General features: G+C 56.9%; 1 protein-coding gene across 1 annotated transcript; it reads right to left on the reverse strand.

Moving 5' to 3' along the window:
• Positions 1–2,066: 2,066 nt before the first annotated feature.
• Positions 2,067–24,309, reverse strand: RGMA (repulsive guidance molecule BMP co-receptor a). Its single transcript, XM_069465769.1, has 3 exons — positions 24,205–24,309; positions 7,868–8,382; positions 2,067–2,873 (listed from the first exon to the last, which is right to left on the reverse strand). Exons 1-3 carry the CDS (start codon positions 24,284–24,286, stop codon positions 2,163–2,165), a joined length of 1,308 nt encoding a protein of 435 aa, XP_069321870.1. The 5' UTR covers positions 24,287–24,309; the 3' UTR covers positions 2,067–2,162.
• Between the last annotated feature and the right edge of the window lie 2,727 nt (positions 24,310–27,036).

Consider the following 27,036-nt stretch of genomic DNA (forward strand, 5'->3'; position numbering starts at 1 on the left):
GCAAGTCAATTCCTCTCACTGGGCCTGTTTCATCTGTAAAATGGGCCTGAATTCATTTCTGGCTCACGAATAGTTTCTGGGGACACAGTGTGACCACAGCCAGCAGTGGACAGCGGCCCCACTGCGGTGCCTTCACTCTGCCCAGACTGGTGGCGGCAGCTGAGGTGGGGTCTCCGGCCAGCCCACCCCACCTCGATGCAGAGGTCACGTGCTCCCACCATGTGGTCACCTGCCTCCATGACTGTGTTCCAGTGTCACCAGAACAAGAGAACCTGGACCTGCCAAGCTCCAAAGACGGCTCACGGAGAGAGTAAGTAATTTTACAGAAGCGAGGGGCCGTGGCTGTGAAACTGCTCATCTTCCACACGCACCCACGGCACTCGTACACGTATGCACGCACACGCCCACGCCCACGCACGCTCTGGGGACACCCACTCCAAAGCCAACCCTCCAACCCCCCAAGGGAACCAAAGTCTGTTCACAAAACAAACTCCAACATGATGTCTAAAAGAAAATAACAAAACAAAAAAACCAAACTTTACTTGCATTTAGCCATTAATAAATAATTTACAGTATGTACACGCGGTGACACGCCACACAGGTCGCAGCCACACGGACGCAGTGAGGGGTCCCCACTTCCAAGCAGAACGTGATCAAACACAACCAAAATAAAGTGCTTCACTTTTTACTTCCGACAGAGGGACCATCTAAAAACTGGCTGGGAGAGGGAGGGGCCGGGCCGAGCCCCCTCCCGCCGCCTGCCTGCCTGCGGGGTTCTGGCCCAGGGAGAAGGACCTCGTGGGGGGAGGGGAGACACACGTTCCGCAGCCTCCTGGCCAGTGTATGAGAGGTCCCTGGGGAGCAGCAGAGGGGCTGCTGCGGATACTGACGGGTGGGGGCGGTGTGGGGCTGCCGGCGGACACCCTGGGGGCCTGGCTGTACCTTTGGGAGTGCAGCCCAGCCCCGCGCTGGCCCCGGGGTCTCTGGAACAGCAGCAGAGGCAGGACTGTTCCGGGCTCCTTGGACAGGCACCCTGGGCTGGGCGAGGCGGGAGCCGGGGGGGCCCCCAGCGGCAAGTCTCTCCTGGCTGTGGCCACTGAGCTTAAGGAAGGGACAAGAGGGAGGAGAGACCCTGCCAGGGGTGCTGGGGCTGAGGGGCCTTCTACGAGCCTGCTCTTCCCCCCAGAATCCAGGCATGGGTGGGCCAAGCGGTGAGGAGAAGGTGGAGGATGAGGGCAGGCCAGCTGGCCCTATCCCCCGGGTCTCCTGCCCGCGCCCTGGGGCCCAGGGTCCCCTGCCCGGGGGCTGTTGCATCTGCTGGAGGGGAGGAACAGAAGTCAAGGGATCTCTTCTGTTAGACCTTTAGAACAAGCACTCCGACTTTCTAAGTGCAGTGGGGAAGGAGCAGGGCGCAGAGCCAGAGAAGGGCGCCCCAGCAGGTGCCTGAACTCAAGGGAGGAGGGGGAGGGTGGAGCCACAGGGGAGAGGAGGCGCCAGTTGGGCACCATCTATTGATTGGCCAAAAGGTCGCATCAATTTGCTGAAGATGCCGAGCTGTGCCCTGGCCCTGGGTGTGTCCCACCCTTAAGGAGGCCCTGTCTGGGGCGTCCGCTGGCTTAGTGTGTGCGAGGACGCGCCTGTGGGAGTGTGTGTGCGTGTGGCGGGCACAGGTGCCCCGGGAGTCAGCGAGCAGCAGTCAGCCGGGCCTGTTTCAGTGCATTGCAGGGGCGTGGAAGGAGCTGACTCGGACGGTTCCCAGTGTCTCTCTGGGGAGGTGCAGGGTGGGGCACGGGGGCTTCAGCCTGAGGGGCTGTTTTGCACATTCAGACTGCGGGGGCGGGGCGAGGGGAGCTGCTCTCCCTCTCACACAGCTCTACTGTCACAGACATCACAGCACCAGTCACCACAACTTCGTCACGTGCACTAGGGAGGGGGAGGGCCCGCGCCCCGAGCCCTTGCCAGCAGACAGCCCAAGGCAGCTGAGGGGACAGTCCCTGAGGCCGCTCCTGCCTCCACTCCTGGGCACTGCAGAGGCTGCTGGGCCACAGAGAACATGCTGGGCGGTCTGCACCCTGTTGGTGGCCCCAGAGAGAAGCCAAAGGGCAGGCGCCCGGAGGCTGGGGACAGCTGGCGCCTCCCTCAACATCCTCCAGAGCAGCTGCCTACCAGAACACTGGGAGCAGGGCGAGCAGCGGCACCAGGGTGCCCAGGAGGGGCGGGGGGCCCGGGGGCAGCCCTGCAGCGGCCACCCCGCCCGGCAGCTCCCGAGTCCTCTCGTACAGATGCAGTTTGTCCTTGTTGGAGTGCAGCATCTTGACGTCCTCCAAGGCGTAGTAGGCCGCCAGCGTGAAGTTCACATCGCCCGTGGTGAGCAGGTCGAAGACGCAGGCCTGGTAGTACAGGTCCTCCACGGGCAGCTTCTCCTTGCACTTGGCCACGGCCGTCTCGTACGGGAAGGTCTCAGGGGCCGTGGGCGAGGGGCTGGCGGCCGCCGGCCTGCGGGTGCCAGGGCCCTCGGCGTTGGCGCGGAAGGCCTGGAAGTCGATCTGCTGGTTGAGGGGGCAGCCCCGCAGGCAGAGGTAGAGCCCCTGGCTGTCCCGGTCCTCCACGGCGTTGACCACCTCCTCGGGCATGCGGACCGCGAAGGTCAGGTAGCGGCCCACCTGGCGCACCACGATGGTGGTGCCGATGTACTTGGCCTGGATCTCCACGTGCTGGCCCGACACCTTCTCGGTGATCTTCAGGCTGTTGGCCCCGTGCTTGTCCCCACCGTTCTTAGAGCCGTCGGCAAAGGCGGCTGGGAGCTCATCCATCTCGGCCTGGTACACCTTCTGGTCCACGCACTCCTGGAAGTTCTTGAAGATGATGGTGAGCTGCCGGGGAAGGGGGCAGGAGAGTGGGTTAGGCGCAGGTGGGAAGACCCAGCCTTATGCTTAAAACGCTCTGGACTCGGAGAGCCACGGAGGAGCCCCCAGGTGCCCCAGACCCTCCCTTCCCTATGCCAGATAGCTCAGTTCCACCCACACTGTTATGCACTTAATATTTCTCTTTAAGACAACTTGCCCTTTTTACTAAAAAAAATTACTAATACTTAGAAAAACTTTAGGTCAGTACCGTAAGTAGAAAACCAGCTCATTTACTATATAGAGAGGTGAACTAAAAATAAATAATTAGCATAGATAATTAAAAATAAAAGGTCATTAGTCCATCCACTGTGGTAGGCTGAATAATGGCCCTCAAAGGTATCAGGCCCTGATCCCTATAACCTGTGAATATTCCCTTATATGGCAAAGGAACTTTGCAGATGCAATTAGGTTAAGGATATAGAGACAGATAAATTATCCTGGATTATCTGGGTGGGCCCTAAATGGAATCAAAGTGCCCTCTGTCAGAGGACAGAGGAGAAGGCAATGGGACCACAAAGACAGAGACTGCAGTGGTGTGGCCACAAGCCAAGGGATGCCGGCAACAAGCAGGGGCTGGCACAGGCAATGAACGGATTCTCCCCTGGAGCATCCAGAAGGAGCAGCCCTGGTGACACCTGACCGTAGCCCGGTGAGACTCATTTTTGACTTCTGCACTCCAGAATAAGAGAAAAAATTTCTGTTGGTTTAAACCACTTGGTTTACGGAATTTGTTACAGCAGCAATAGGAAACTAATACGGCCCACAGACTCACATCACCTTGCACAGTGACACAGAACTTGCTGCACGACTCCTGAAAATGGACCACGAGCAAGTGGCTGCACATAAGAGCAAGTGGAGTGGAGGAAAACTGATGCTCCAAGAAACAGTAGGCAAAACCAGTGTAAGCAGGCAGAGGTGAGCAGAGGCCACTGTCCCAAGGCTGCGGGAAGGGGTCACCTTCTAGGCTGAGCAAATCAATGGGGTGGTGGGAGCCAACTGGAGGTGTCCCATGATCTGCCATCACTTGCTGCTTTGAGGGTTCCCCCACACCAGCATAAAGCTTAGGGGTGACCAGGTGGGCAGTGCTGGCGGCCAGAGGGGCCCGGGACCCCCAGAACAGAGAGAAGACCCTGGGCCAGGGCTTCTGAGGAAGGAAAACCCCTCTTCCCTCCGTTACTCAGAAAGGCAAGGCCGAGAGAACTCAGCCAGGGCAGGCTGCGGCAGGACTTTAAAAGAAACGGAAGCCTTTTCACGGGCTTGTTAGTCTCCGGCCCCAGCGCTGTGACTGTTGTGCCCGATGGGTGAGTGGCCCGGCCCGGGGGCACGCACTGCCCGTCTCAGGGGCTGGGGCTCCGAAGCCACGGCTGCAGAGGACCCATGTGCACAGCTCCTGAGCACCGGACTCAGTTTCCCTGTCTCCCTCCCTGGAGGTCCCAGCCTGGTCCCTGGAGGTGGCGCACTTCCGCTCTGCTGTGTGATGTCAAAGGTGGCTGCAGCCGCTCCATCCTGCATGGAGCCCTGGGCCTTGAACGGCATGAAGTTACCGCTACTTTACCATCCCTGGCCTGTGAAAACGGCAACTTCACCCGGTCCAACCTCCCGCTTCTCCCTTCCCTCCACACCACGGTCCAACCTCCCGCTTCTCCCTTCCCTCCACACCACGGCTCGCCTGGCCACGCCCACGGTGGCATGGAGGCTGCCTGCAGGAGCTGAGGTGGGCCAGCCAGGGTGGTCTGTGCAGTGGGTGGTCCTGCCATTGGTGGGGATGGAGGGGTACGGGAAGAGGGACTCTGGTGTCCCTGCCTGCCTGGCGTTCAGGGCCACACAGACACTAAGGGGGGCGGGGGTGGAATCCTGCCTTCCAAGTGCCACCGTCTCCCTGGAACAGGAACGGCCGGTTTTGCCCTAGCTGCCATCTCTTATGAAGACAGCCTCCTGGAAGGCTGGCAGGCTGCTTGACTCTTCTTGGCACCCGTGCCAGGGACTCAACCACAAGTAACAGCATGAAGGGGGCTGTCGAAAGCCGGGCGGCCGGCTGCCAACACAGCCACGGGCGCGGCCGCTGCTCCTGCCTTTGCCGCCCCCACACTTCCAAAGGGGCACAGGGCGGAGCCCGGGCTTCATCAGCAACCACTTAGGGAGCACCGACAAGGTGCCTGGCCCGGTGCTCGGGGCTGGGGGCACGTGAGGGAAAAGACCCCTGTGTTCGGGGCCGGGGATTGTCACATTCCAGGGGGTCTGCGACCAAGCAGAGGAATTACACAGTGTGACACATTGCTAAGTGCTATGGGGAAAGCTAACACGTGGGAAAGGACGCGGAAGGCACAGGACTCGAGTTCCTGTCCTTCCTGAGCCTCAGTTTCTTTATTCGTAAAGAGGGCCGGCCAGTACAGCTGGGAAGAGAGAGCTGGGGCACGGGAGGCTGTCCCATGGGCTGGCATATGCTAGATCTGGGTTGTCCACGAGGACAGGGGCACGGGCCAAGCCGAATACCACCAGTGCCACGGGGGACGAGCACAGGCCCTGGTGAGGCACCCTGTATCAGGGGAGGGGGAGTCGTCGGGGCACTTGGGGAGGGGCTGTCCTGGGTGAACAGGCAGGCAGAGTTGGGCTGGCTGGGGGTGGGGGACAAAGAGGAGGGGGTTCCAGTGCGTGGAAGAGTCTGGCAGGCCCCGAGGGCTCTGGGGGCCTTTGTGGGGGAAGATGTCACAAAAGCCAGAGCCCTCCCCACCTTGGAGATAAAAGCCCCTTGGTCACCCTGCTCCCTCGAGGCACCAGGCTTGCCCGCCTCGCCGCTCCCACCCGGGGCCTCCAGCTGCGCTTCAGGAGCAACAGGGGTGGAAGCCTCCCCAGTGCTCTGGGCAGAGCCAGGCCCCCCACGGCCCTCAGCCTCCTGCGGCCCCAGCACCCCTCGACAGCTACCCTCTGTGGCCTTTGCTCTCCATCGGCCTGGGAGCTGCCGGGAGGGAGGGCGACACCTGGCTCAGAGGCTGGCACCCAAGATGTGCCTGGCGCACATTTGCTGAATCAAGGAGTCAATGAACACACTCCAGTAACAGAGGCCTAAAAGACAGGCAAGCCGGGCTGAGGGTGCCCGAAATCAGCCACCAGTGGTTCTCATCTGGGGACAAGAAGGCCCCCGGCCTGGCCTGAGCTCTGTGGCTGGCCTGGCCACAGACGCTGACACTGTCACAGTGTGGCCTTGAGCAGAGCCTGCTTGATGGGGCCGCCGGGCTCTCAGCGTGCTGAGATCAAAGGTGGCTCTTGGTTGCAGCAGAAAGGGCTGGGTTGGTGACACTTTGCTACACAGCCTCACACCTTCTGGAAACCTCTATCCTATGCTCGGATGGGAAAGGAGGTCCCCTCTCTCTGCTCAGGCAGTTCTGCTGTCCACAGAGCCCAGCATCACGGGTTAGAGCAGGCATTTGAAAAATGTGGGTCAAGTGAGTGAATGAAACACAAGAATGAATGAATGATCAACCCGTTTGGCTGTGGGCAGCATCACTGCACTCAAGGTCCCAGCGTGCCTCAGCCGAGAGCCGAGGGTGGTGAGTAGGTGCGGAGCCCAGCACACTGCCCGGGCCTGCAGCCCGCCTGAGGCTCCTCCTACACCCTGTCACCCCGGGCGCTGGGGCAGCAGCCCAGCCCCTGGTCATAAACCACAATGTTGTCACATTCGGTGCCTGCACCATCCTAGGTCAGGAGTGACAGGCTGCCTGGGGTCCACGTACGTCCCTCTCACGCCCTCTGACCTCCCCGTGCACCCCTGCCAGCCCTCAGGAGCCTACAGGATGGGAGGCCAGGTCCCCTCCACGGTATGTTGGTGGCTGGACTTAGAAGGCGCAGCCTCGGGTTCCTGGCACTCATTTATCTTGGCTGCAGGGAGGGAGGGTGGTGGAAGGTGGAGGAACCACGGGGGAGGGGTTGGGTCCTTGAGGTGGGCCCCCGAGTCTGCAGAGGGCTGGGAGGGGACAGGGGAGAGGGTGCTGGCTACAAGTCTTCTGCCCATTAGGCATCACGGCCTGGTGCCGAGGGCCTGCTTGGGCATCCATGGGGTGACGACGCACTTGTTCCCTTCCGAGCCAAGGGCCCAGAAAGAGACCCCCGGGACAGGCAAGGGCCACAGGAGCAGAGGGAAGTGGCGGAGAGGTAGCATTTCCCTGTTGCCAGGTCCCCTCACTGTCCTCCTCTGGGGTGTGGGGGGGGGGGAAGGAACAGAGAAATGCCCTCGTGGGCCAGCCTGGCACTGCCCTGCGGGCCCTTCCTAGGAACACAGACCCACTGCCGCCTCGCCGTGCTGGGACCCCTGGGAGGGCACCGGGGGTCTGGGCACTGCAGAGGGCAGACGGGTGCCCACGGCTGGACTCTGAGAGCCACCAGCCCCCTCCCAGCCAAGGCCCTGCCCTCTGGCTGAGTCTGAATACGGGATCACAGAACCCTCCCCGTGAGTAGCGGAGGGAGAATCTGGGGTGGATGGCAGCGTCCCCTTGCCTGGGTCACTGGCCACGTACATGGCGGCTTCTGCCTGTGGCCCTGTGAGCAGGATTTGAGTCCTGCTGCCCAGACACTGAGGCCTCTTTGGGTCAGAAAATCAGTGGCCCTCAGTGTCCTCGTGGGGCAGTTAAGAACATGCCGGGCTCTGGAGTCACCTGGGCCCAGGTCAAATCCTTGCTCAGTGTCCCAGCTGACTGCATTTTGGGTGGGGAGATCCCTCTGCCCCCTGGAGTCTCAGGCTCCGGGTCTGTCAAATGGAGCTATGCCGGCTAGGTGCGGCCGGCCCGAGGAAGGAGAGAGGCCCCTCAGGTGTCCCTTGGGGGTGGCTCAGTGACAATGCTTCTGTGTCCTCACTCCGCTCCATCTGCCCCCATTCCCAGACACCCAGGCCCTCTCTGCGGCTCAGTGCCCATGCAGGGCAGAGACAAAGGGCTGGGCTGTGCCTTGCAGCCTCCCCTCCCACTTACCTTGCTGGTGGCGGTGGCGGCTGAGCCGGGCAGCACAGGTGTGTTGGTGACCTGCACGTTCAGGTAATTATTGTCGATGAGCGGCCAGGCACCCTGCACCTTGCAGGTCTGGAAGCGGTCTGTGAAAGTCCTGAGGTGCGGGTCCCCGAAGAGGCCGCAGTGTGTGTAGTTGGGGGCGGCTGAGTGCTTATGGAAGCTCTTCTCATAATGGCAGATCTCGGGGCTGTCCGAGCGCTCCTGGCTGTCCCCGGCCGGCGGGAACATGCGCAGGCGTGGCTGCGAGGTGGGGCCATCCTTGGAGCAGTTGTGCTGGCTCATGAGGTCCTCTATGCCATGGACCGCCGAGTGGTAGGCCAGGTCGCCCCGGCAGGTGCGCGCCGTCCGCCGCGTGCACAGGGCGTAGGTGCGCAGGGCGGCGCAGAACTCGGGGGCGTCGTCCGAGGCTGGGGCGTGGCTGCCCGACGTGGCGCTCCAGAACTCAGAGTTGCACTTGAGGATCTTGCACGGGGAGGTGGCTGTGGAGAAAGGAACAGACGTGTCAGGGCCCAGCAACCCCGCCTCTGCCACTCTCTGTGGGCGAGGGGAACAGGTGTGCATCACACAAGGACACCTCATTCTGGGACAGCGCCCCCCCCCCACGCTGTGTGTCTACAGAGATGATGAAAAAGGGGAAGAATTTCCCGCAGGTGGAACCTGCCCTATCTGGCTTTCTGGACTTTTCTGCACAGCCCATTGTGGCCCCAAGTGGCCAGGCAAGCAGACCAGCACGGTGAAAGGGCCAACAGGGCCCCTCCCACAGTGCCTAGCCTGCTAAGACGACGAGCGGCCACTATTTCTGGGCAGCAGGACTGCAGGAGCTGATGGGCAACCCTGGGGCTGTTGACATTTATTTACACTTTCATGGCCATCCCCAAGAATTCTGGCAAAAGCAATAGAAATTTGGCAGGGAATTAAGCCCCACTATTAAATATATGTCCCCACCTCTGCCACTGTGTGACCTTGAGCAAACTACTTAACTTCTCTGTGCCTCATACTCATCTGGAAGCCGGGATGATATGACCTACTGTGCGAGGTCATTTAGAGTTTGACTTATCAGACGGAACGGACTCAGCCCAGGGCCAGGATAGCCACAGCTCTGTGAACGTTGCCTGGTATGATGACTGGATTAGCCTTCGTCACAGACAACCTGGCTCCCCTCGTGGGCAGTGTAGCTCCATCCCTCTCTGGCCTGCTCAGGAAAGCAAGTCAGGAAGCAACTGAGTGGTAAACTTGGATTTGCCCTAATTCCTCTTTTTTTAAAAAAAGTCACTCACAAGCTTTGAGACCTTAGTGGTCATTAGCCAAAATGACCATGCCTGAGAACCGTGCCTTTAATACACCCGAATCTTGTACCTGGACACGTGGAACCTGCCCTTTTCTAGCCTTCTGGATTCTCCTGCACAGCCCATAATAGCCACAAGAGGCCAGGCAAGCAGTCCTGTAGCAGGACGGAAGTTTCTACACAGGTTTCAGGAGAAAGGGCCCGGCGGGCCAGCTGGGAGGTCCGGCCGCTGAGGTTGCAGCCCAGTGCTGGCTGGGGTGGTCTTCAGAGTGGAAGGGGCCCGTAGCTCCAGCCACTTCTGTCTGGGCCACTAACTTGGCCTGGGACCTTGGAAAAGTCAGTTTGCTTCTCTGGTGCTGGTTTTATCGATGAAAAATCAAGTTGTGTATAAAACCAGGAAGGGAAATAGTAACATCTGAGGGCAGGGTAAGGAGAGGACGCGAGCGCACACACCCGCCCCGGCAGCGGCCTGTGCGCCCCGTCTGCACCGCGCGGTCCGTGGCTGGGCGATCGCTCCCACAGAAATCTCCCGTGTCTGCAGGCGGGTGGGCACCGTTCTCCGGTGAGTCAACTGCCCAGGTCACACGCCTGCGCGCTGGGGAGCCAGAGCTCACCCTGAAAGTCAGGCTTTCCCCCCACTGCGACCTGTGTTCAAGACACTGCCGGTAAACAGGGTCATTTTAAGAGGGATCTGAGTGAACTTTTTTCTTTTAATTTGAGAATTCCTATTTTTATTTAAATCTACGTTAGGAAAAAAACATTTAATGAAAGAGCTCCAGATTTTCCATTTTATTAGTTTTATTTAAATGGAAGAAGCACGCTGACTTAAAGAGTCAGGTGAGGTAGGTAACAGTCGGGGGCGCCTGCTGGGAAGGGTGCAGTGGCAGCCACGTGGGCAGCAGGGGTGAGACCCCCTGCACGGGCTCCTCCCACACAGGTGTGCCGCCTGCAGGGCAGCTAGAAGACCCCCGTGCCCTGCTGTCTTCTCGTCTCCCCACCCTGTAGGAGATGCCCGTGGGCTGTGAAATGTGCCCGTGGCTCGTGTGGGAGAAGGCAGCCCCGGTGACGCCCCTCGAGGTAGAGGTGCGGTGAGAGGGGTGGGTGTGGAGCGGGGCTGCTGTGCAGAACAAGTACCTCGGAGGGACACAGCACCCAGGAGCTGGCCGGTGTGGCCACCAACCCTTCACATCTGGCCCCGCAGCCTCCATGCCATGCCCATCACGGCAGCCTCATTGATCCCTGCTTCTGCCTTCTCAGAATTATGCAGAGGTGGACGGACATCACAGAAAATCACCAGGAAGGGACACAGGCCTCCTGCTGATTGGCGGCTATGCCCAGGCTCCGGGTCTACCTCCTGCCCTCACCGCTGCCAAGGGAGAAAGGACTCTGCCTGTCCCCGTACGACAGGACCCACTGCAACACGAGCAGGAGCTGTGCTGGCCTCGGACTCTCTGAGGACAGCAGGGACTGTGAAGTCACAGCTAATTTATCTGTCCCAGGCACAGTCTGCAGATGGTGGCGCGGCCTCACCTCATTCAGTCCTCCAGGCACTCGTGCCCGCCATCGCCTCTCAGGGCAAGGCCGGGCGTGCGAGGCCGAGTCTTGACCAGGTCTCGCCTGGTGGAAGCGGTCAAGGCAGCATTCAAATCCAGACCCTCCGGGGGCACGTAGGCTTAGGTGAGGCAGAGCCCCATGACGGGCTCAGTGCCCTTAGAAGAGGAAACGCCTGAGAGCCTGTGCTCTCTCCCCGCTGCCATGTGAGGACATAAGGACAATCTGCCTGACAGCCAGGAGGACCCTCACTAGAGCCCAGCCACGCGGCACCCTGATCTCAGACTTCCAACCTGCGGAACTGTGAGAACACAAACGTCTTGTTGCTTAAGCCTCCCAGCCTGTGGTGTTTTGTCACAGCAGCCTGAGCTGCCTAAGGCAGAGGGGGAAGCCCGGCCCCCTCTCCCCCCCTGGCCCTCCCAGGTCCCTTCTGTAGAAGCTGCCAGTTTCAGAGGAGACATGTTTGGCCAGAGGCCAGAGGACCAAGTTGACTCAGTTCACCTAGTCCACTTTCCCATCTCGTGACAAGGGCCCATTTTTGCCCAGGGGGTGCCAGGGCCTGGGACAGACCTCGCCCCCCCACCCCGCTCCTCAGATGGAGAGGGGGTCACAGAGGTGGCAAAGCGAGCTCTCGTCCCTCTGCCCAGGGACCCCACTCTCCCACCCAGAGGACCTGGTACCCATGTCCTTCCTCCCGACCCAGGGCATCCTGATTCCTGCCCATCACAACCCCTTCCTTCCCCAAGTTTTCATGGCACCCTAAAATGTCTCCTCTGCCCAGATGTTTCCTGGGAGATGGTGCAACCAGAAACTTTGGGTCCTGAAGCACAATTTCAACAAGTTTGGGCCGGGCGCGGTGGCTCACGCCTGTAATCCTAGCACTCTGGGAGGCCGAGGTGGGCGGATCGTTTGAGCTCAGGAGTTCGAGACCAGCCTGAGCAAGAGCGAGACCCCATCTCTACTAAAAATAGAAAGAAATTATATGGACAGCTAAAAATATATATAGAAAAAAAAAAAAAAATTAGCCGGGCATGGTGGTGCATGCCTGTAGTCCCAGCTACTCGGGAGGCTGAGACAGGAGGATCGCTTGAGCTCAGGAGTTTGAGGTTGCTGTGAGCTAGGCTGACGCCACGGCACTCACTCTAGCCCGGGCAACAGAGTGAGACTCTGTCTCAAAAAAAAAAAAAAAAAAAAAAAAACAAGTTTGCCTTTGTCCTTGTTAATGAGTAAATGAACAGAACCTGGGTTCCATGTCAGAAAGAAAAATGAGGATACTTGCAATTTCCCACCCAGAGAGAACTGGGGAGAATTCAGTGTCCACCAGCAGCAGGTGACAGATCTTGTGTCAGAGCAAGACCTCCCTGTGGGAGGCAGGGGTGGGGCCGGGCCGAGGTCAGCTCCAGCTCTGCCACTCCACAGCCGTGCGACCATGGCGAATCCCTGACTTCTCTGCACCACGGGGATGCGGGGGCACCTCGCCACGGGGTGCCAAGGGGACGAGAGGCGCTGATGTAAGCAAAGCCTGGAGAACTCAGGAAGGAGGCTCCCTGAAGGTCAGTTTTGTGTTAACTCTGTTTTGTTAAAAAACAATTTATGGGGAAGGCTGACACTCAACTAATGGCTGATGTGCATTGAGCATTTACTATGTGCCAGACATCGTACATGTGTCTCCTTTAACCCTTATGACAGCCCCCAGACTTATCTATTATGCCCATTTAACAGACAGGCAAACTGAGGCCTAGAGGCTACAGGAGGCAGGATGCAAACCCCCAGGCTGCCTGCTTCTCCTCCCTCGTAGCATTTGCATTTCTACACACTCTGCCATGCAGCACCCAGGTGCTGTGGGGCCACCAAGATGAACAAAGACAAGAGTTCCGTCCTTGAGAGGGCTCCTTGGGGAAGGGGCTGTGTGCCCAGGACTGTACTGGGACGTGGCCGTGGGGGAGCGGACAGCAGGGAAGTAGGCACACGGACCTGGCCCGGCCTCAAAGAGGAAATAATTACAGTAATGCCCTGCGCTCCCCTGGCCTGTGCAGGGGACAAACTGCTTCCCTGCTGGATCCTCACTATGACTCTGAGGAGAGGGCAGGAATTTTTACGTTCATTTTACAGATGCAAACACAGGGGCCTTAGGGCTCTGACATGCTGGCCTTGGGGCCCCTTCTATGCTTTTCAAAGTGCAGTGGCCACAAGTCACTCCTCTGGACACCAACTGAGACCCACCCAGCTCCCCCAAGGCCCAAAAGCATGGTGCAGTTTCTCTTCCCACGCTGATTCTGATACAGCCACTGTTCTCTCGGCAGTAGCCACGAGCCAGATGGATCCTGAGCCCTCCCTGCAGAAAGGCCCATGTGGAGCCTGCCAGGAGCAGGTGTTGCTGCCAGCTGACCCATCCCTGACTCCTTGGGGCTCCCCTAGCTGCCCCAAACCCTCAGGGGACTCTGAGCCAGCCTCCCAAACCTTCCTGAGTTCTAGAGGAAGCCAGGAACTCCCATCATTGACGGAGAAGTAGAAGCTGTTGGCAGGGGAATGGCTTGCAAAAGGCCACAGACGCTGACAAGCTGGGACCAGAATCGAGGGTGCTGTTGCCCTCTGCCATCTCTCCAGGCGGTAACACAGCTCTGTAGAACCCACCGTCCTAAAGTGAATGTTTTGGGGCATCATTTCCCAGGGGAGGGGCTTCAGGGATGCCAGGGCTGGAGCCCCCACCCCCAGTCATCCAACCCCCCTGTGTCCATTGCACTAAATCACCGTTCGAAGGTCCTCCCTCCCCCAGCCAGAGGTCAGGGACCTGAAGGTAACCTGGCCCAGCATCAAACGCAAAAGCTGTGGCGTCACCTGCCAAAGAGATCCCAGAAGGGCTGATTTTTATGTGCCATATCTTTGAAAAAAAAAAAAAAGCACGAGTCCTGAATTCCAGGCAGTAAACCTCTTCTGATGCTGAGCGTCCAAGAAAAGAAGGAGAGGACAGTTTGAGAGTTTGAAACAGATCTTACAGCAACTCAGGCAAGCGGAAGAGGAAACCAGCTGCCCTGCGGGAGGAAAGCCGCGCGCTCCCCTGGGTACCGCACCCCAGAAAGAGGCCCCTTTGGGCCCTGCAGCCACCTCTGGATGGATTCAAGGCAGCCAATGCGCAGGGAGCTGGGGGATTGAAGGAGCTGATCAGAAGGGAAGTTGTCCTGAGCTTCCGTTTCTTCCTCAGCTACGGAGTGTGTCCTTGGGCAGGGGCCGCTGTCCGGCCTCTGTTAAACTTTGCCACCCGGGGCTCCACCTCACAGAAGCACAGAAACAGAGCTTTACGCCCCTTAGAAGCACATTCTGAGGCATTACGTGCACTGCACGTTTTGTTTTGACCCAGGCCTCTCGAGGATTGGAGCTTTCAGGATTAGCTATGGTGGGACACACAGGAGCGTCCCTGCAGAGTCAGGGCCAGGCCCTGCAGGACTCAACAGGAAGCCCTGCCTCGCGTCCCACAGCCCCACGAGCTGGGCAACTTGGCTCAAGGGTGGGGCCCAGGCTGGGACCCCCAGCAACCATCTGACCCATGTGTTCCTGGCTCATGCCGTGAGGGCCAGAGCTTGCTGCTTCTCCGCGCAATCTACCTCACCGGGAGCCCTAACGATCACCTTGTGACCGAAGGCAACAGTTGCTTTTCAAGGCAAGCCATGGCATTTCAGAATCTGGGAGCCAGGGGATGCCAGAGGCCACCAGTTTCCAGAGGCAGGAAATCTCCCCTGTAGCGCCCCTGCCAGGGCAGGGCTGGCCCCTCCTGCTCTGGACAGCTCCAGCTGTGCGCCACATCTGCCTCCCAGGGACTTCCCTGGGCCCTCCGCCCTCCTCTAGGCCAGCTAGAAAAGGCTAAAATAGAACGGCCCCTTGGCTTCCCTGTGCTGCCTTCCCAGCCCTCCAGCTGCTCCTCTCTGCTCTCCGTGGGCCTCACCTGACAGTTGGTGTCATCCATCCACACCTGCCCAGCTCAGCTTCCTCTAGGAGGTGGCTGCTGACACTCATCTTCCCCACTTGCCACGGCAGGGGCCCCTCATCTTCGTCCTGACACCCCCTGCTCCCATGCTCCACACTCAGAGCATCTCAGATTTGATGCCTTTTCCCCCACTCTGGCAGAAGTGTGGGGCCTCCAGTGCCCTGGGCTGGGGACGTACCGGCCCCAAAGCCCACATAAGTAAGGCGCGTAGGTAACATTTCACTGTTTGGGGAGGAGGGCTCCAGACTGCCTTCCTCATGGGCTGAGACATGGCAGAGAGGAAAAAAGTCACAGCCACACACGCAGCTTGTCTGACTTAATTCTCTTCCTTTCAATAGCAACCCAGCCCCTCTCAGAATCAGAAAGACAGGGCGGGAGCTTGGAGCACCAGCTGAACCAACCCAGGCGGGATGAAAATATTTATGCACCAGTGTGGCATTAGCTGCTTTCAGAGACCTCCTTTGAACTGTTAATCAAGCCCAATCTTTCAGAATAATAGCCTGATTATTACCGCCCTGTTTGCATAACAAAGAAGCCCAATAAGACTTATTTTGCTGTGCACAAGGGGGTGTGAAGGATCGACCCTGAGAAAGGAGCCTTAGGAATGCGGTGAGCTGCTCCCGAGTCTGAACCCAGGAATAAAGACAATGCAATTTGCCACCAAGAAAAGCCCAATAGACCAATAAATTACCCGCGTGCAAAGGGATTAGATCAGGTTTCAGTTGCTGTGTAGGAGGGGAGAGGGGAGCCGGGAGAGGGAAAACCTGCCCTGTCTTAAAGGAGTAGGCTCATTTTGAACACAAGCTCCAGGCAGGGTCAAGCTGTCTTTGTCCGACTCTGTGGCATGCATAGTAACTGCCCGGATTCGTTTACTCCCTGAAAGCTCTGGACCCTACTATGTGCTGGGCACTGTGATTAATGCTGCTGGAACAAGCCCTAGGTAGTCTCCGTGCTCAGGTGGGGTCAGCCATATAAACTTCTAGAATCCCAAGCGAACATGTTTCATCTGAACACGGAACGACAAAGATTTAAGAATAGAAGCAGGAGAGAGTCATCAGGGAAGGAGCATTTTGAGGAGGTCTTGAATTTGCCCAGTGATGCAGGGCTAAATTCCAGAAACGGGGGCCTCTAGAACTGAGCTTGGCAGGAGGTGACACACTGGCTGGTCAGAGTGTAGCCAGGAGTCTGGGGCCAGACACGAAACCTGGAGCACCAGCTGTGCCTGCTACGAAGCAAGTGTGGCTCAGCTTCAAACCACTGTCCTCCGCTCTGTGAGGCAGAGACTGCAAACTGTTTTGTCACCGGGCTCCCCGTTAGATTCCGCCACAAGGGGGCATTAGACGGAGAGGGGCAGGCTGGAGGCTGGAGACGGTTCACCTGCCCAGGGCTGCTTCTCCAGCACCGCTCGGCGACGGCCCTTCTCCCCGGCAGTCTCCGGCATCTACGCACAATGTGCGGCACCGAAGTACCAAGACCAGCCAGGCTGCGTCCCCTCCTCAGAGACCCGGGGCCCCCATAGAGTGGGGGCCCCTCCTTTTGTCTCATGTGGCAGCTGTTTCCTGCAACTCTCCGTGTGCCTCAGTGGTCCCTCTTCGCCCTTTCAGTCTTCCCACGCCCACCCAACGATTCCCAATACCAAGTTCCCTCTGTGCAAACTCCCCGGTGGGTTTTGTTTTCTTGACTGCACCCTGAAAGATACGCCAGCCCAAGGAGTTCAGCCTTTATGCAGTGGATCGTGGGGCGCCCCTGAAAAATTTCCAGTAAGTATCCAGGGCATGATCACGACACTCGCTATTTTAGGAAGCGGTGTAACTGAAGAGGCGGTGGCTGCATTTAGGACAGAGGCGGTAGAGGGAAGGGAGGAGAGTGGCTTAAAAGGGAAATCACTGCCAGGCGCTGTGGAGATGCCAACCTTGAAGCCCGAGACCTCCCATGTCCCCTTCCTCACCACCCACCTAGCCTGGGCAGCAGACGCTGAGGCCTAGCCTAAGTGACATGCCATGTCCCGGGTCCCAGAGGAGGTGGGGGAGGGAACAGTAAGCCAGGGGCCGCTGCAGGCCCTGTCCTTAGCACTGAGTTTGGCAAACTCTGGCCCGGGAAGCATTCTGGAGGCCCCCTGAGTTGAGAGGTGCCTGAGGCTGCCCGTTTGTGTCATTCCTGTAGGAATTTCACCCGATCATCCTGGCATAAACATCCAGGTGTCTGGCATCAGATACCAAAAGGAACACACCCAGGTGAGTGCCTGGATTTTCCGCCAGGTGCAGCCGAGCCTGCCTTACTTAACCTACAAGCAGCCAGAATGTATCACCCTTCCAAAGCGGCACTCCTCCCCCAGTCCAGCCTAAAGATGTCTCAGGGAACTGACCTAACCCGTGACTCCAGTGTGCCTTCCACCCCTTGAATCCACTGGGGATTTTCTAGGAGGCTTCCTCCAGGAACTGGCCTATAGGAGAAAGAGCAAGGCAAGAGGCAGCTTCTCGGAGAACCTCAGCTGACCTAGGAGGAGGCTGGGGAGCTGGGGTCGTGGAGGGTTAACTCCCGGCTGAGCGAGCGTGGGCAGAGGTGGCTGAATGCCACTCACGGAGCCGAGGCAGGAGGCACTGCCCCTCTCACACGCAGCCAGGGCTGCTCCGCCTGAGCCGCCACACACGCCAAGTCGCTGCAAGAAACCACGGTGAGTGCCAAGGAAAAGGGCACACCTCAGCTTTCCAAACTGCCCGCCCCCAGCTCCCTCTGGGGCCCTGCACAGCCTGATCATGGGCAGGCAGGATGGTTTCAGTACACGTGTTCATCCCCAGGCCCAGGGTCACAGCAGCCTGTCTGTCAGGGGGCCGAGAGCTTTTCTGGGGCAGAGGGGCCCATGGCAGGCCAGGGCTGGGCCAGGCCGGGCACGGGATTCCATGCCAGCACCCTCCGGTCTCAGGGCAGAAAACTAAGCTACTCTGAACGGTGGCTACATAACTTCTGAGATGTAAACGAAACCTGCGAGTAACCTGGTCTCCCTGCTTTGAGGCGTAACCCCTTTTCTTGAGTCTAGGGCTGGCTGGAGAGATCATTTTCCATCCTGGCCCTGCCCTGAGCTCATCTGCTCAGCCATGGGTCGAAATGGGTTTAAGTGGCTTTTCTCACTCACTGCCATCCACAGGCAGGCCTTCCTCCCCCACCTTCCTCCTGCAGGGGAAGGGCCAATGCACGCCAGCTGGGCACACGCCCGGCTGGCACACACGCGTGTGCGGGTCTGTGTTCACAGGGCATTCCTTAGCACGGGGAGTAACAATGGGCTCCTTTCTGCAGGGACCTGGGGGCAGAGGCATCACTTTAGTGAGCAACTGGGTATTCTGACTGCTTGGGCGAAATGGTGCACGAAATGAGTAAATAAGCAAAACCCAATGCACATACATCTAATGTGGGAAAATCTGCACAGTGACAGGCCTGCCAACTTGTCTTCCTGACCTGTGACTGGGTGGCATCTTCCTCTCTGGAATGCTAAGCCAGGGATGAACAGGGAGCAGAGAGAGCCTTTCATGGGAGGCGAAAGTGCTAGTTCCAAGGAAGATGTGCTCACCTTCATCCTGCTACCCAATCATATCCCCAAAGTTTATTTCTTGTCCCCTCCCTGCAAAGCCTTATATGCTACACAGCACAGTCTAATATACTACTCACATAGCAAATTTAATGCCTGTGTTCATCCAAAGGCTGGTATCTGGGAAAAGAGCAGGAGTCTGGGTTCTACTTCTGCTCTGCCATGAAACTAGCTGTGTATGTCACGTCAGGAAATCTCTGACCCTCTGTTTCCTCATCAGCAAAATGGGAATGATGACCCTGTGAAGGATATACTTAAAACATTTAACAGAGTGCCTGGTACACTGTGGCCACTCAAACAATAGAAGAATTTTAAAAATTATTATTCTCCTCCAATTAATCATACTTTGGAAAGAACAATATAAAGGCATTATGTCTTGAAGAATGTTTGTGAAATGTTAATTGATGATGGCTGGTTATGGGAGGTTGGACTTTGGGTCATTTTTATTTTCTTATCCTTTTTGGCCTTCAGATTTAAAAATGAGTATTGTTTTTATAACCAGAAAAAATTATTTTGGAAAAAAACTTGAGTATCTGGGAAAAAAAAGCCCCAAAACCCTGTGGTCTTTGTCCATTGAGCAAAAACCAAAACAAACAGGAACACAAAAATCCCAAAGGCCCTAATTTCCCAGGACTATATGGGGTGTCTTGGGGTGGGTGGAGAAGAGAGGGATATATAGAAGCAGAAAATGGGGTTCCTGCTTTTACAGAAAGAACTGATAATTTGTAAGAGGACAAAAACCCCAAGACCCATGAGGCAACAGGGCCAGGAGGAAGCTCAGTGGTCAGCAGCCAAGGTGACAGGTGCCCAAGGCACTGGAGTCTGCACCAGACCCTAGAAGGCCCTGGGCTCGGGGTGGTGGGCATTCCATTCCAAACTGGGCAGTGCCCTCAGCAAGGTGTGGTGGATGGTATATGGGGAGGCAAAGGGTGACCTGGGGCTTGGGGACATGCCGGAAGCTGTGGAAATGAGGCTTGGGAAGGGTGTAGGGGCCAGGAGTCAGAGGCCCTCTCTTCTCGATACTCCAAAGGGGCCACAAAGAGCCCTGAGTTCCTGAGCAGGAGTTTTAGAGTGACCCATTTGGCAACATGGAGTGGGGCAGGGAGGCAGGTCCTAGCGCTGTCAGCTGCTACAATAGTGACAAGGTGGCAGTGGGAACAGGCAGGAGAGGGCGGAGGAAGGAGCCCAGCCCCAGGGGACTGGACTGCATGGAGAGGCCTACTTTACATCCAGGACTGTGGTGTCCCTAACAGACTCAGGCCAGGTGTGAGTCCAGGGGACAGGCGGAGATGAAACTAGGGTGACCAACCATGCTGGTGTGCCCAGGACTGAAGGTGCTTCTCAGGACACAAGGCTTTCAGTTTTAAAAGTAGGAAGTCCTAGGCAGACTCAAATAAGTTGGTCACCCTATAAGAAAAATTGCCTTCAATTTTAGGTTGAATTTTAGCCAAGCAGCAAAACAGCATAGCCCTAACTGCTACTCAACCAAAACCTAAAGTGGGGTGCTCGGTCCAGTTCTAGGCCTTGCACATTTCACCCAAGACAGAATCTTTAGCAGGAACCACCTTTCCCGCAACATGTAAACTGGTCCCCACCCCACCCTCTTACCTGCACAGGTCCTGGGGCCCCCACTTCCCCATCTCATAGAGCAGCCCTATCTGTGCCCACGGGTCACCTCTCCCCAGCTCATCTCCTCTGAACGCTGGGGTGACTACTAGCAATTTCTCCAACCTTGCACAAAGGTTCCCCTTCTTCAAACCAGAATACCAGAGACCCTTCCCTTTACTCCCCAGTTCACCTCCCAGGCCTAAGGGGCTAACCATCTACGGGGTGTTACACACGCTCTCCCTGGGAGCCAAGGCTCTGCCCCGCGGACCCCTTCCCATGCCAGCTGCTAGCTGGCTCTGTGGCCGTCTGGTTCTTGTAATTTGACATCGTTTCATTCTTTCTGCTATGGACTGAATGTGTGTATCCTCCCTCCTCCCAAATTCATACGTTGAAACCTAACCCCCAATGTAATGGTATTAAGAGGGGGCCTCTGGGATGTAATTAGGTCATAAGGGTGGAGTCTTCATGAATGGGATTAGTGACTTTTTCAAAGCGACCCCAAAGAGCCTCCCCACGCCTTTTGCGCCATGAGCACGCACAGAGGGAGAAGGTGCCATCCATGAACCAGGAAGTAGGTCCTCACCAGACATTGAATCTGCCACTACCTTAACCTTGAACTTTCCAGCCTCCAGAACTGTGAGCAGTAAACTGTTGCTTATCAGCCATCTACCTATGGTATCTTGTTACAGCAGCCCAAAAGGACCGAGACACTTTCCTTTGGGACATAAAGTCCGAGTGGGGCAGCAATGATGGGGTAAGCAGGCTGACTTGCTCACACATTTTTGAACGGCAGCTCTGACAGAAATATTCTCATTTCTATAGCGACACAGATGTGCCTGGACACTGCAGAAGGCCTTGGTCTCCCCAAGCCTTAGTTTCCCACTGAGGACTAACATTTCCAACACAGCTATAGCTTAAAAGTATAAGGGAAAGAAAGAAGGAATAAAGAAGGGCTAAGGTGTAATAGCTCTTGGAATAAAGTCCTCAAACTTGAGCATGTATCAGAATCCCCTGGACGGCCCGTTAGAACACGGACTGCAAGGCCCTAGCCCCCGAGTCTCTGCTTCACTAGGTCTGGGGTGGGCCCAGAACGTGCATTTCTGGCAAGTTCCCAGGGGAGGCCAATGCTGCTGATCTAGGACCACACGTTGAGAAACACTGTGCTAGAGTATAGGATCCATATGTCGTGAGCAGGAAGCATGTCAACAAGTCCAAAACATATGCCTGGATGGACTGCTCTTAGAAATCTGTTTGAATAAGTCACAATGGCTTCAAAATTTAAAAAGTATGTATTAACTGTGATTTGAAAAGGATGCTATTTGTGGAATGCTCTTCTGAGAAGCCTTTTCTGGCCTCCCCTTCCTAGGTAGATGTGCCCACTGTCTGCCTGGCTTTTGTCCCCACAGCATCACCCAAGCAGACACCCTTCCAGCCCATGTGACAGTGCAGAGGCCCTTTCTTGTTACCATACTATGGTCTTCCTGAGTGCCTTGGTCAGGGGGCCCCAAAAGTTGTCACTGAGTCAGGAACACAGTAGGTTGGCCATCCACATTGAGTAAATAAATGCAAACACTCCCGAAACACACAAACACTCTCAGTGTAGCAGAGGTGAAGGCATCTCTCTCCACATAACTGTGTCCAGTTCAATCTGCACTCCTATGGGCTCACTCCTGGCAGCCACTCAAGCCGGCTAGCCCTGAACAAACTCAGGCTTTCATGCGGCTGCTCAGCCAGTTTCCACCTGTCTCCAGCACAAGAGGCGGAGGTACGCGGGGCCCTGAGTGTGTCTGGGTGCCTTGCACTTGCCAGGGCTTTCTTTATTTCTCTAACTCCCACCCTGTTCTGCACCAGACCTCAGGTTTGCTAACTTTATTCCAAAGCAGCCCCTCTCCTGGGCCAAAGCATCAAAGAATCTGACAGTCGGTCTCTCTGTCGCAGAAATCACCCAATTTCATTCCTTCAGAAACTGTCTTGAGTGCACAAGTTTCAGAGACCCAAGGATATTTCGTTTTGGGATACTGGAAGCTCAGTTTTCAGTAAGGTGGGAAATTTTGACTAAATGCAGCTGTCAAGGGCTCAAATGAGAAGAAACATTAGCCAGTTTGCGTGATAGTTGAGCAGCTATCTGTTCTATCTGCCAGGTTTTAGTTACCAGCTTTGAAGCCAATAAGAAATGGGCTTCTTGGAAACAAAAGTGATGGAATTTGGGCTGTGAATTATATAACCCACTGGTGTTCCTCAGACTACGCTGGGACACTTGAAAATAAAGTTTTTAAAATAGAGATATGAATAGATAAACAACCAAAGCACCACCACCCAGCCCTTACAAGCCCTACCTCTGAGAGCTTCTGCCAGCCCTTCCTTTCCTCTCTAGCCCAAAAAGTTAACAAGTGCTGCAGCTTTAAGAGCAGGAAGGTGTTGTTTTAAGGGCCTCTAAGCCCCCCTTCTCAATTTCAGCTTTGAGCTGAGATCACATCCCCCACGGCAGCCAAGGGACAAAAGCCATTTATCAACCCATCTGATAAAACTTCCAGTGGGCTGGATCTTTATCTAGACCAAACCGAGATGAACACAAATTGCAAACTCCTGCTCTTCCGAAAGGGGGACTTCTTTTTAAAGAAGAGGCTGATTTTTATTATTTTTTTAATTCTTGGGAGAGAACCAAATCAGCCTTTCAGCCAGACTCTTTATTTAGTAGGTGGAGAAACTGCCTTTTAAAAGGAATGGGGGTGGGGAGAGGACCCTTGTGGAGGTTCTGGTACTCCAGGTCAAAGGTGCCTCAGGGCTGAGTGCTTTTTGGGGACACTCAGCCCCCTTGCGCCCTCTTCTTGTCCTCCCCACCCCAATCTTTTCCTTGGCTCGGCCTCTCAGTGGAATCCAGGAATCAAGAGCAGGTTGCGGCTCTCTGGGACTCTCCCAGGGTGCAGCTGCTAAAAGAGCCAGACACGCACTTGGCCAAGTGGGTGCTGGGGGCCCCAGAGCAGGTCTGAGACCAGAGGGTAAACTGATCCCTTGCTCCCTACAGTTTGCAGTCTGCGTGATCGGCCTACTAGGAGCCCCAATTCGCAGCCAGGCCAAGCCGGACCTGCCCAGTTTTGCCAGTTCCTTGAAACCCAGTTGGCTGAAGAGCAAAACAAAACAACCCAATCCAAGTCTAACTCAAGTCCTGTCTTGCAAAGCTCAGCCGTGCGCGGGGGCTGAAGATCCGCGCCGGGCTGCAGTGCAAAACTAGCTCTTAATTTTGCAAAAAGACACCTCCGAACCCGGCAACACAATGCAAATGGCTGGGAGATCCTGCCTTGCACCGGGGGCCGTTTGGCCCGTGACACTGTGTTTATCTGTATTTTTTGCAAGAGAAAAATGGGTATAATGGGTTTCACTGGCGTTTCCAGGCTGTGAGCAGCATATGGCAAAGATGAAATAAAGTTTTACGAAACATTATAAAGAAAACAGGCCTGGGATTTAAGTTTCGTGCCTACCCCCTCCCCCCCGAAAGGAAAAAAAAAGTAAAGAAACTGGAGCGTTTGGGAAGGAACAAATGCTTCTCTGTGGAGTTGGTCTCCCTTCCCCCAACAAAAACAAGAGGTCCGGGCTCGGAGGAATTTGAAAGCAGCAATCTGCCAAAAACATTGTGAAAAACTATGGGGGATTCATTGGAAACAGATGGGCTTTTTCAGCTTTAATTCTGAAATTCTCTCCCTTTCTGACACAAGGAAAACAAACAGGGGGCGACGCAGAATGTTATCAAACAGCAACACGAGCTCATGTGAGCCGGGTCCGTGGGTTTCCCCGCGTGGGCAAGCGCGTGGGGCAGGACGCGGTCGCCGGGGCAAGGGCGGTCGGGGATGGGCTAGGACCTCGGAGGCGCCCCTGGCTCCACCCCTGGGCACCAGGCAGGTCTGCAAACTGGCAGGCAAGGAGCTTAAGAAAGTGCCCCCAGCACCGGGTGCCTCCCTTTCTCCCCCTCCTCCGGAGCCCCTCGGAGGCGAGTCCCCGACACCCTTCTCAGAAAAAGGGAGGCCCCCTGGCTCCTGCAACCTCCCCGCCCGGCTCCTTCTCATTGCAGCTCGGGCGGAGTCCCTCCTCTGGGTCCCCATGGGCATCCAAAGTGCCCACGGTGGGGCGCGGGAGAAACAAAGGCCCGTGGAAATGGGAGGTGGGGGCCGGAGTGGGGGAGGCAGCGAACTTGAGCCCCGACCCACTCGCGGACTCATGGCCCAATGTGGCCGGGAGGCCCGGGAACCCAGCCCGCGCCCGGCCGGCTGTCCCCCGCCCAGGGGGCAGTGCCTTACCTGCGGGGAAGCTGCAGAGAAGGAAGGCGAGGGTCGGCCAGAATCCCAGGGCTGAACGTCCTGCCCCTCTCCCCATACCCATCCATCCAGCTCGGCCTGTTACCACTAGCCTCTCCCTGGAAGAAGAGTTTAGAAGAAAAGAAGAAAATAAATCACGCTGCGGAGAAAGGGCAGCCTCGCTCCGCCGGCGGGAGCAGCGAGCCGGGAGGCTCGGTCCACCTCGGCCGCGGGCGCCCGGCGCGCTCCCTCTCCCCGCCCGCGCCCGCGCCCCGCCCCGCCATCCATCACCCGGCTCCCCTCCAATGCCCAGGCGCCCCGCGCCCCCGCCGCCGCGCGCCCCGCCCCTGGCGCTCGGGTTTCAGCTCCGCGCGCGAGGGGGGACCTGGGGTAGGCGGCCGGGCGGGGACCGAGGCCGCCCGGCTGCTGCGCTTGCCGCTAGGACCTCGGGAAACCGGGGCCCGGGAGCGGAGGGCGCGCCCCAGCTTCCCGGGCCTCGCGCGGCTGCCCTCGGAAAGAGGCCCAGCATTCCTGGGGCGGCCAGGCCCCGCAGGGCACACGGGCGGCAGCGCGCCCCCTTAACCCTCTCCACGAAAGTCCAATCCAAGTAGAAACTGTGTTTGGAGATGAGCCCCTGCCCTCCTTTCCAACCAGACAGCCGTCCCCAAGCCGCCACTGACATCCCCTGGCTCATTTTTCTCACTCATATGTGTCCCCAGTGCAGGAGGCTGAAAAATCCGCTGCCAGGTTGTCGGGGTCTGGGCAGGATGGCCCCTCTGGATCCCAGCTACCAACGCACCTCACACCTCGAGGTTCCCGCCCGCCGCGGCTCCGTCCGCCCATCCCGACTGGACTCGGTCGCCTCTCCCAGGTCCTCCAAGCACCTCGCTGCTTCCTGGGGACTTGCTCAGGCTGTGCCCCGAGTCGGGCGCCTAAGGGCCTGACCCTGCCACCCCGGGCACAGCTGCCACTCCGGGGATGGGGACGTGGCTACGGTGGTCCCAGGTCCCTCTCGGCCATTTGGCCCTGTCCGCAAAGCCTCCAGTGTCTTGCTCTTAAGAGGGCTTCAGGGTGGTGACGTTTCTTAACTCGGTCGCTTATTTTTCTAGGACAAAAACGTCTCTTCCCCAAGGTTCCCTAGGCCCTGCAGCTCTTCTGCTGCTGTGATATTTCAGGGACTGGCAACTCCCCCTGAGAAACATCTTTTGGATGAAACACAAATAGGCCAGAGCAAGTGTTTTCAGTCCAACCAATTTCTCCCCCCGCCCCCCACCCCTTACTCCCAAGCCTGCCCATCTGGTTCTTTGGGAAAAAAAAGTTTGGGTTTTTATCCAATTTAGATGTTTCTCTTGAGCACTATGGTCGTCCTCACTTGCTGCCGGCCACACAGGCTGCAGGGCTGCGCCCGCATTTGGGACTCCGCCTGCCAGGAGAGGAGGGCAGTGAAGGTCAAGCCTCCAGGAAAGGGACGGAGGCCCCACGTCTGTGAGGTCGCCACCTGGGCAGCAAGACTTCTGAATCCTGCTTCCACAAAACAGGTAAGAAAGGGACCAATGCCTCAGCCTGCTGTGCTGTGCAGTGGGGCAGCAGGAAGCTGCTGTTTCCTTAGGTCAAAGTGCCATGGATTCAGCTGTTCTTCAGAGTTGGGGTGCCACCCTATTTACCTCCAATATTCAGGTCTCAGATCAACAGGCTCTGTCTCATCATTGTTCCCCCAAACCGAGGTTTATTTTAGGTACCAGTTTGCAAAATGCTCCAGTGCAAACCTACCATCTCAAAATCCAGGTCTCAAGTGGTTTTCTTTTCAACCCTGGCCACCCCTTGGGCCCAACCCGACTCTGTCACCTGCAGAATCACAGGACGGCAGCTACTGGAAAGTAGCTGCCCCCAACGCTGAGCAGGCACCGAGCCAGACCCAGATGGCAGGGGCACCCGGTGGCCTTTTCACCTTTGAGAGCCACCAATTAACACCATTTGCTGGATTCTGCCTTTCACCAGCTAGTTCTAGTTCTCTAGCTAATGAGAAAGACGGGATCATTAGCATTCCGAGCTTCCTGGGCAGTCATGAACCACCATCACTGCGGCAGCATCTGCGGTCAGAGACCAGGGCGCAGGATCCAGCAGAGAGCGCAGCCTGCAGAAGGCCTGAGAGCAGGCCCTTCCCTTGCCCAAGAGTGGACCTTTGGCAGCAGGACTTTTAACCTCTACATCTCAGTTTGTTCATCTGTAAGGGACAGGCTGATAATACTGTCAGCCCAAGACTGCAACAGAATACAATTTGGAAGAGGCACTGGGCCATGGGAGGTCCCCAGAGTCCTGGTAGGGGACTGGCTGCCATTCGGGAGGAGACCCAAGTCTTATGGGTCTCCATAAGCAAGTAATTTGGGAAAAGGATGCAAAGGGCGTTTTTCTCATGAGGAGAAATGTGTGACATTCTCAAAGCGGGGATTTGGCCACCGCACAGTTTAGACTATCATGAGAAATCTAGCCCCAAGTAGAGCAGTATGGGGTTGTGCTGACCTTGAGGAATCTGTCTACATTGGCCAGACCAACCAACTTTTTAACAACTTCTCAACTCTCTGCAGGAGCCAGAAATTCTTAAAATGTTGGGTTTTTAGAACTCAGCACTCCATTAGCCATAGAAACGCACTTAACTCAAAGTGTAGGTGACTTCAAACAAATAGCCCCATAGAGTCTGACCACTTATGTTCTCTCCACTAACTTGCAGCCGAGGCCTTGGAATAGAGACCTTCTGCTTAGCTCCTGCTTCCTTTCCTCAGCCCTGGCTGTGGAGGCCCCACTGCTGATGCCCCCCCCCACCTTCTCTCCCTCTCC

Source organism: Eulemur rufifrons, chromosome 3 (genome assembly GCF_041146395.1).
Source record: "Eulemur rufifrons isolate Redbay chromosome 3, OSU_ERuf_1, whole genome shotgun sequence".
Classification (NCBI taxonomy): Eukaryota; Metazoa; Chordata; class Mammalia; order Primates; family Lemuridae; genus Eulemur; species Eulemur rufifrons.

Coding starts and splice junctions, on each gene's coding strand:
- RGMA (XM_069465769.1), bottom strand. CDS start 24,286: ATGGGTATGGGGAGAGGGGCAGGACGTTCAGCCCTGGGATTCTGGCCG. Junction 8,383..24,204: donor TCTCTGCAGCTTCCCCGCAG/GTAAGGCACTGC, acceptor CTTTCTCCACAG/CCACCTCCCCGTGCAAGATC. Junction 2,874..7,867: donor CCGCCACCGCCACCAGCAAG/GTAAGTGGGAGG, acceptor CTTCCCCGGCAG/CTCACCATCATCTTCAAGAA.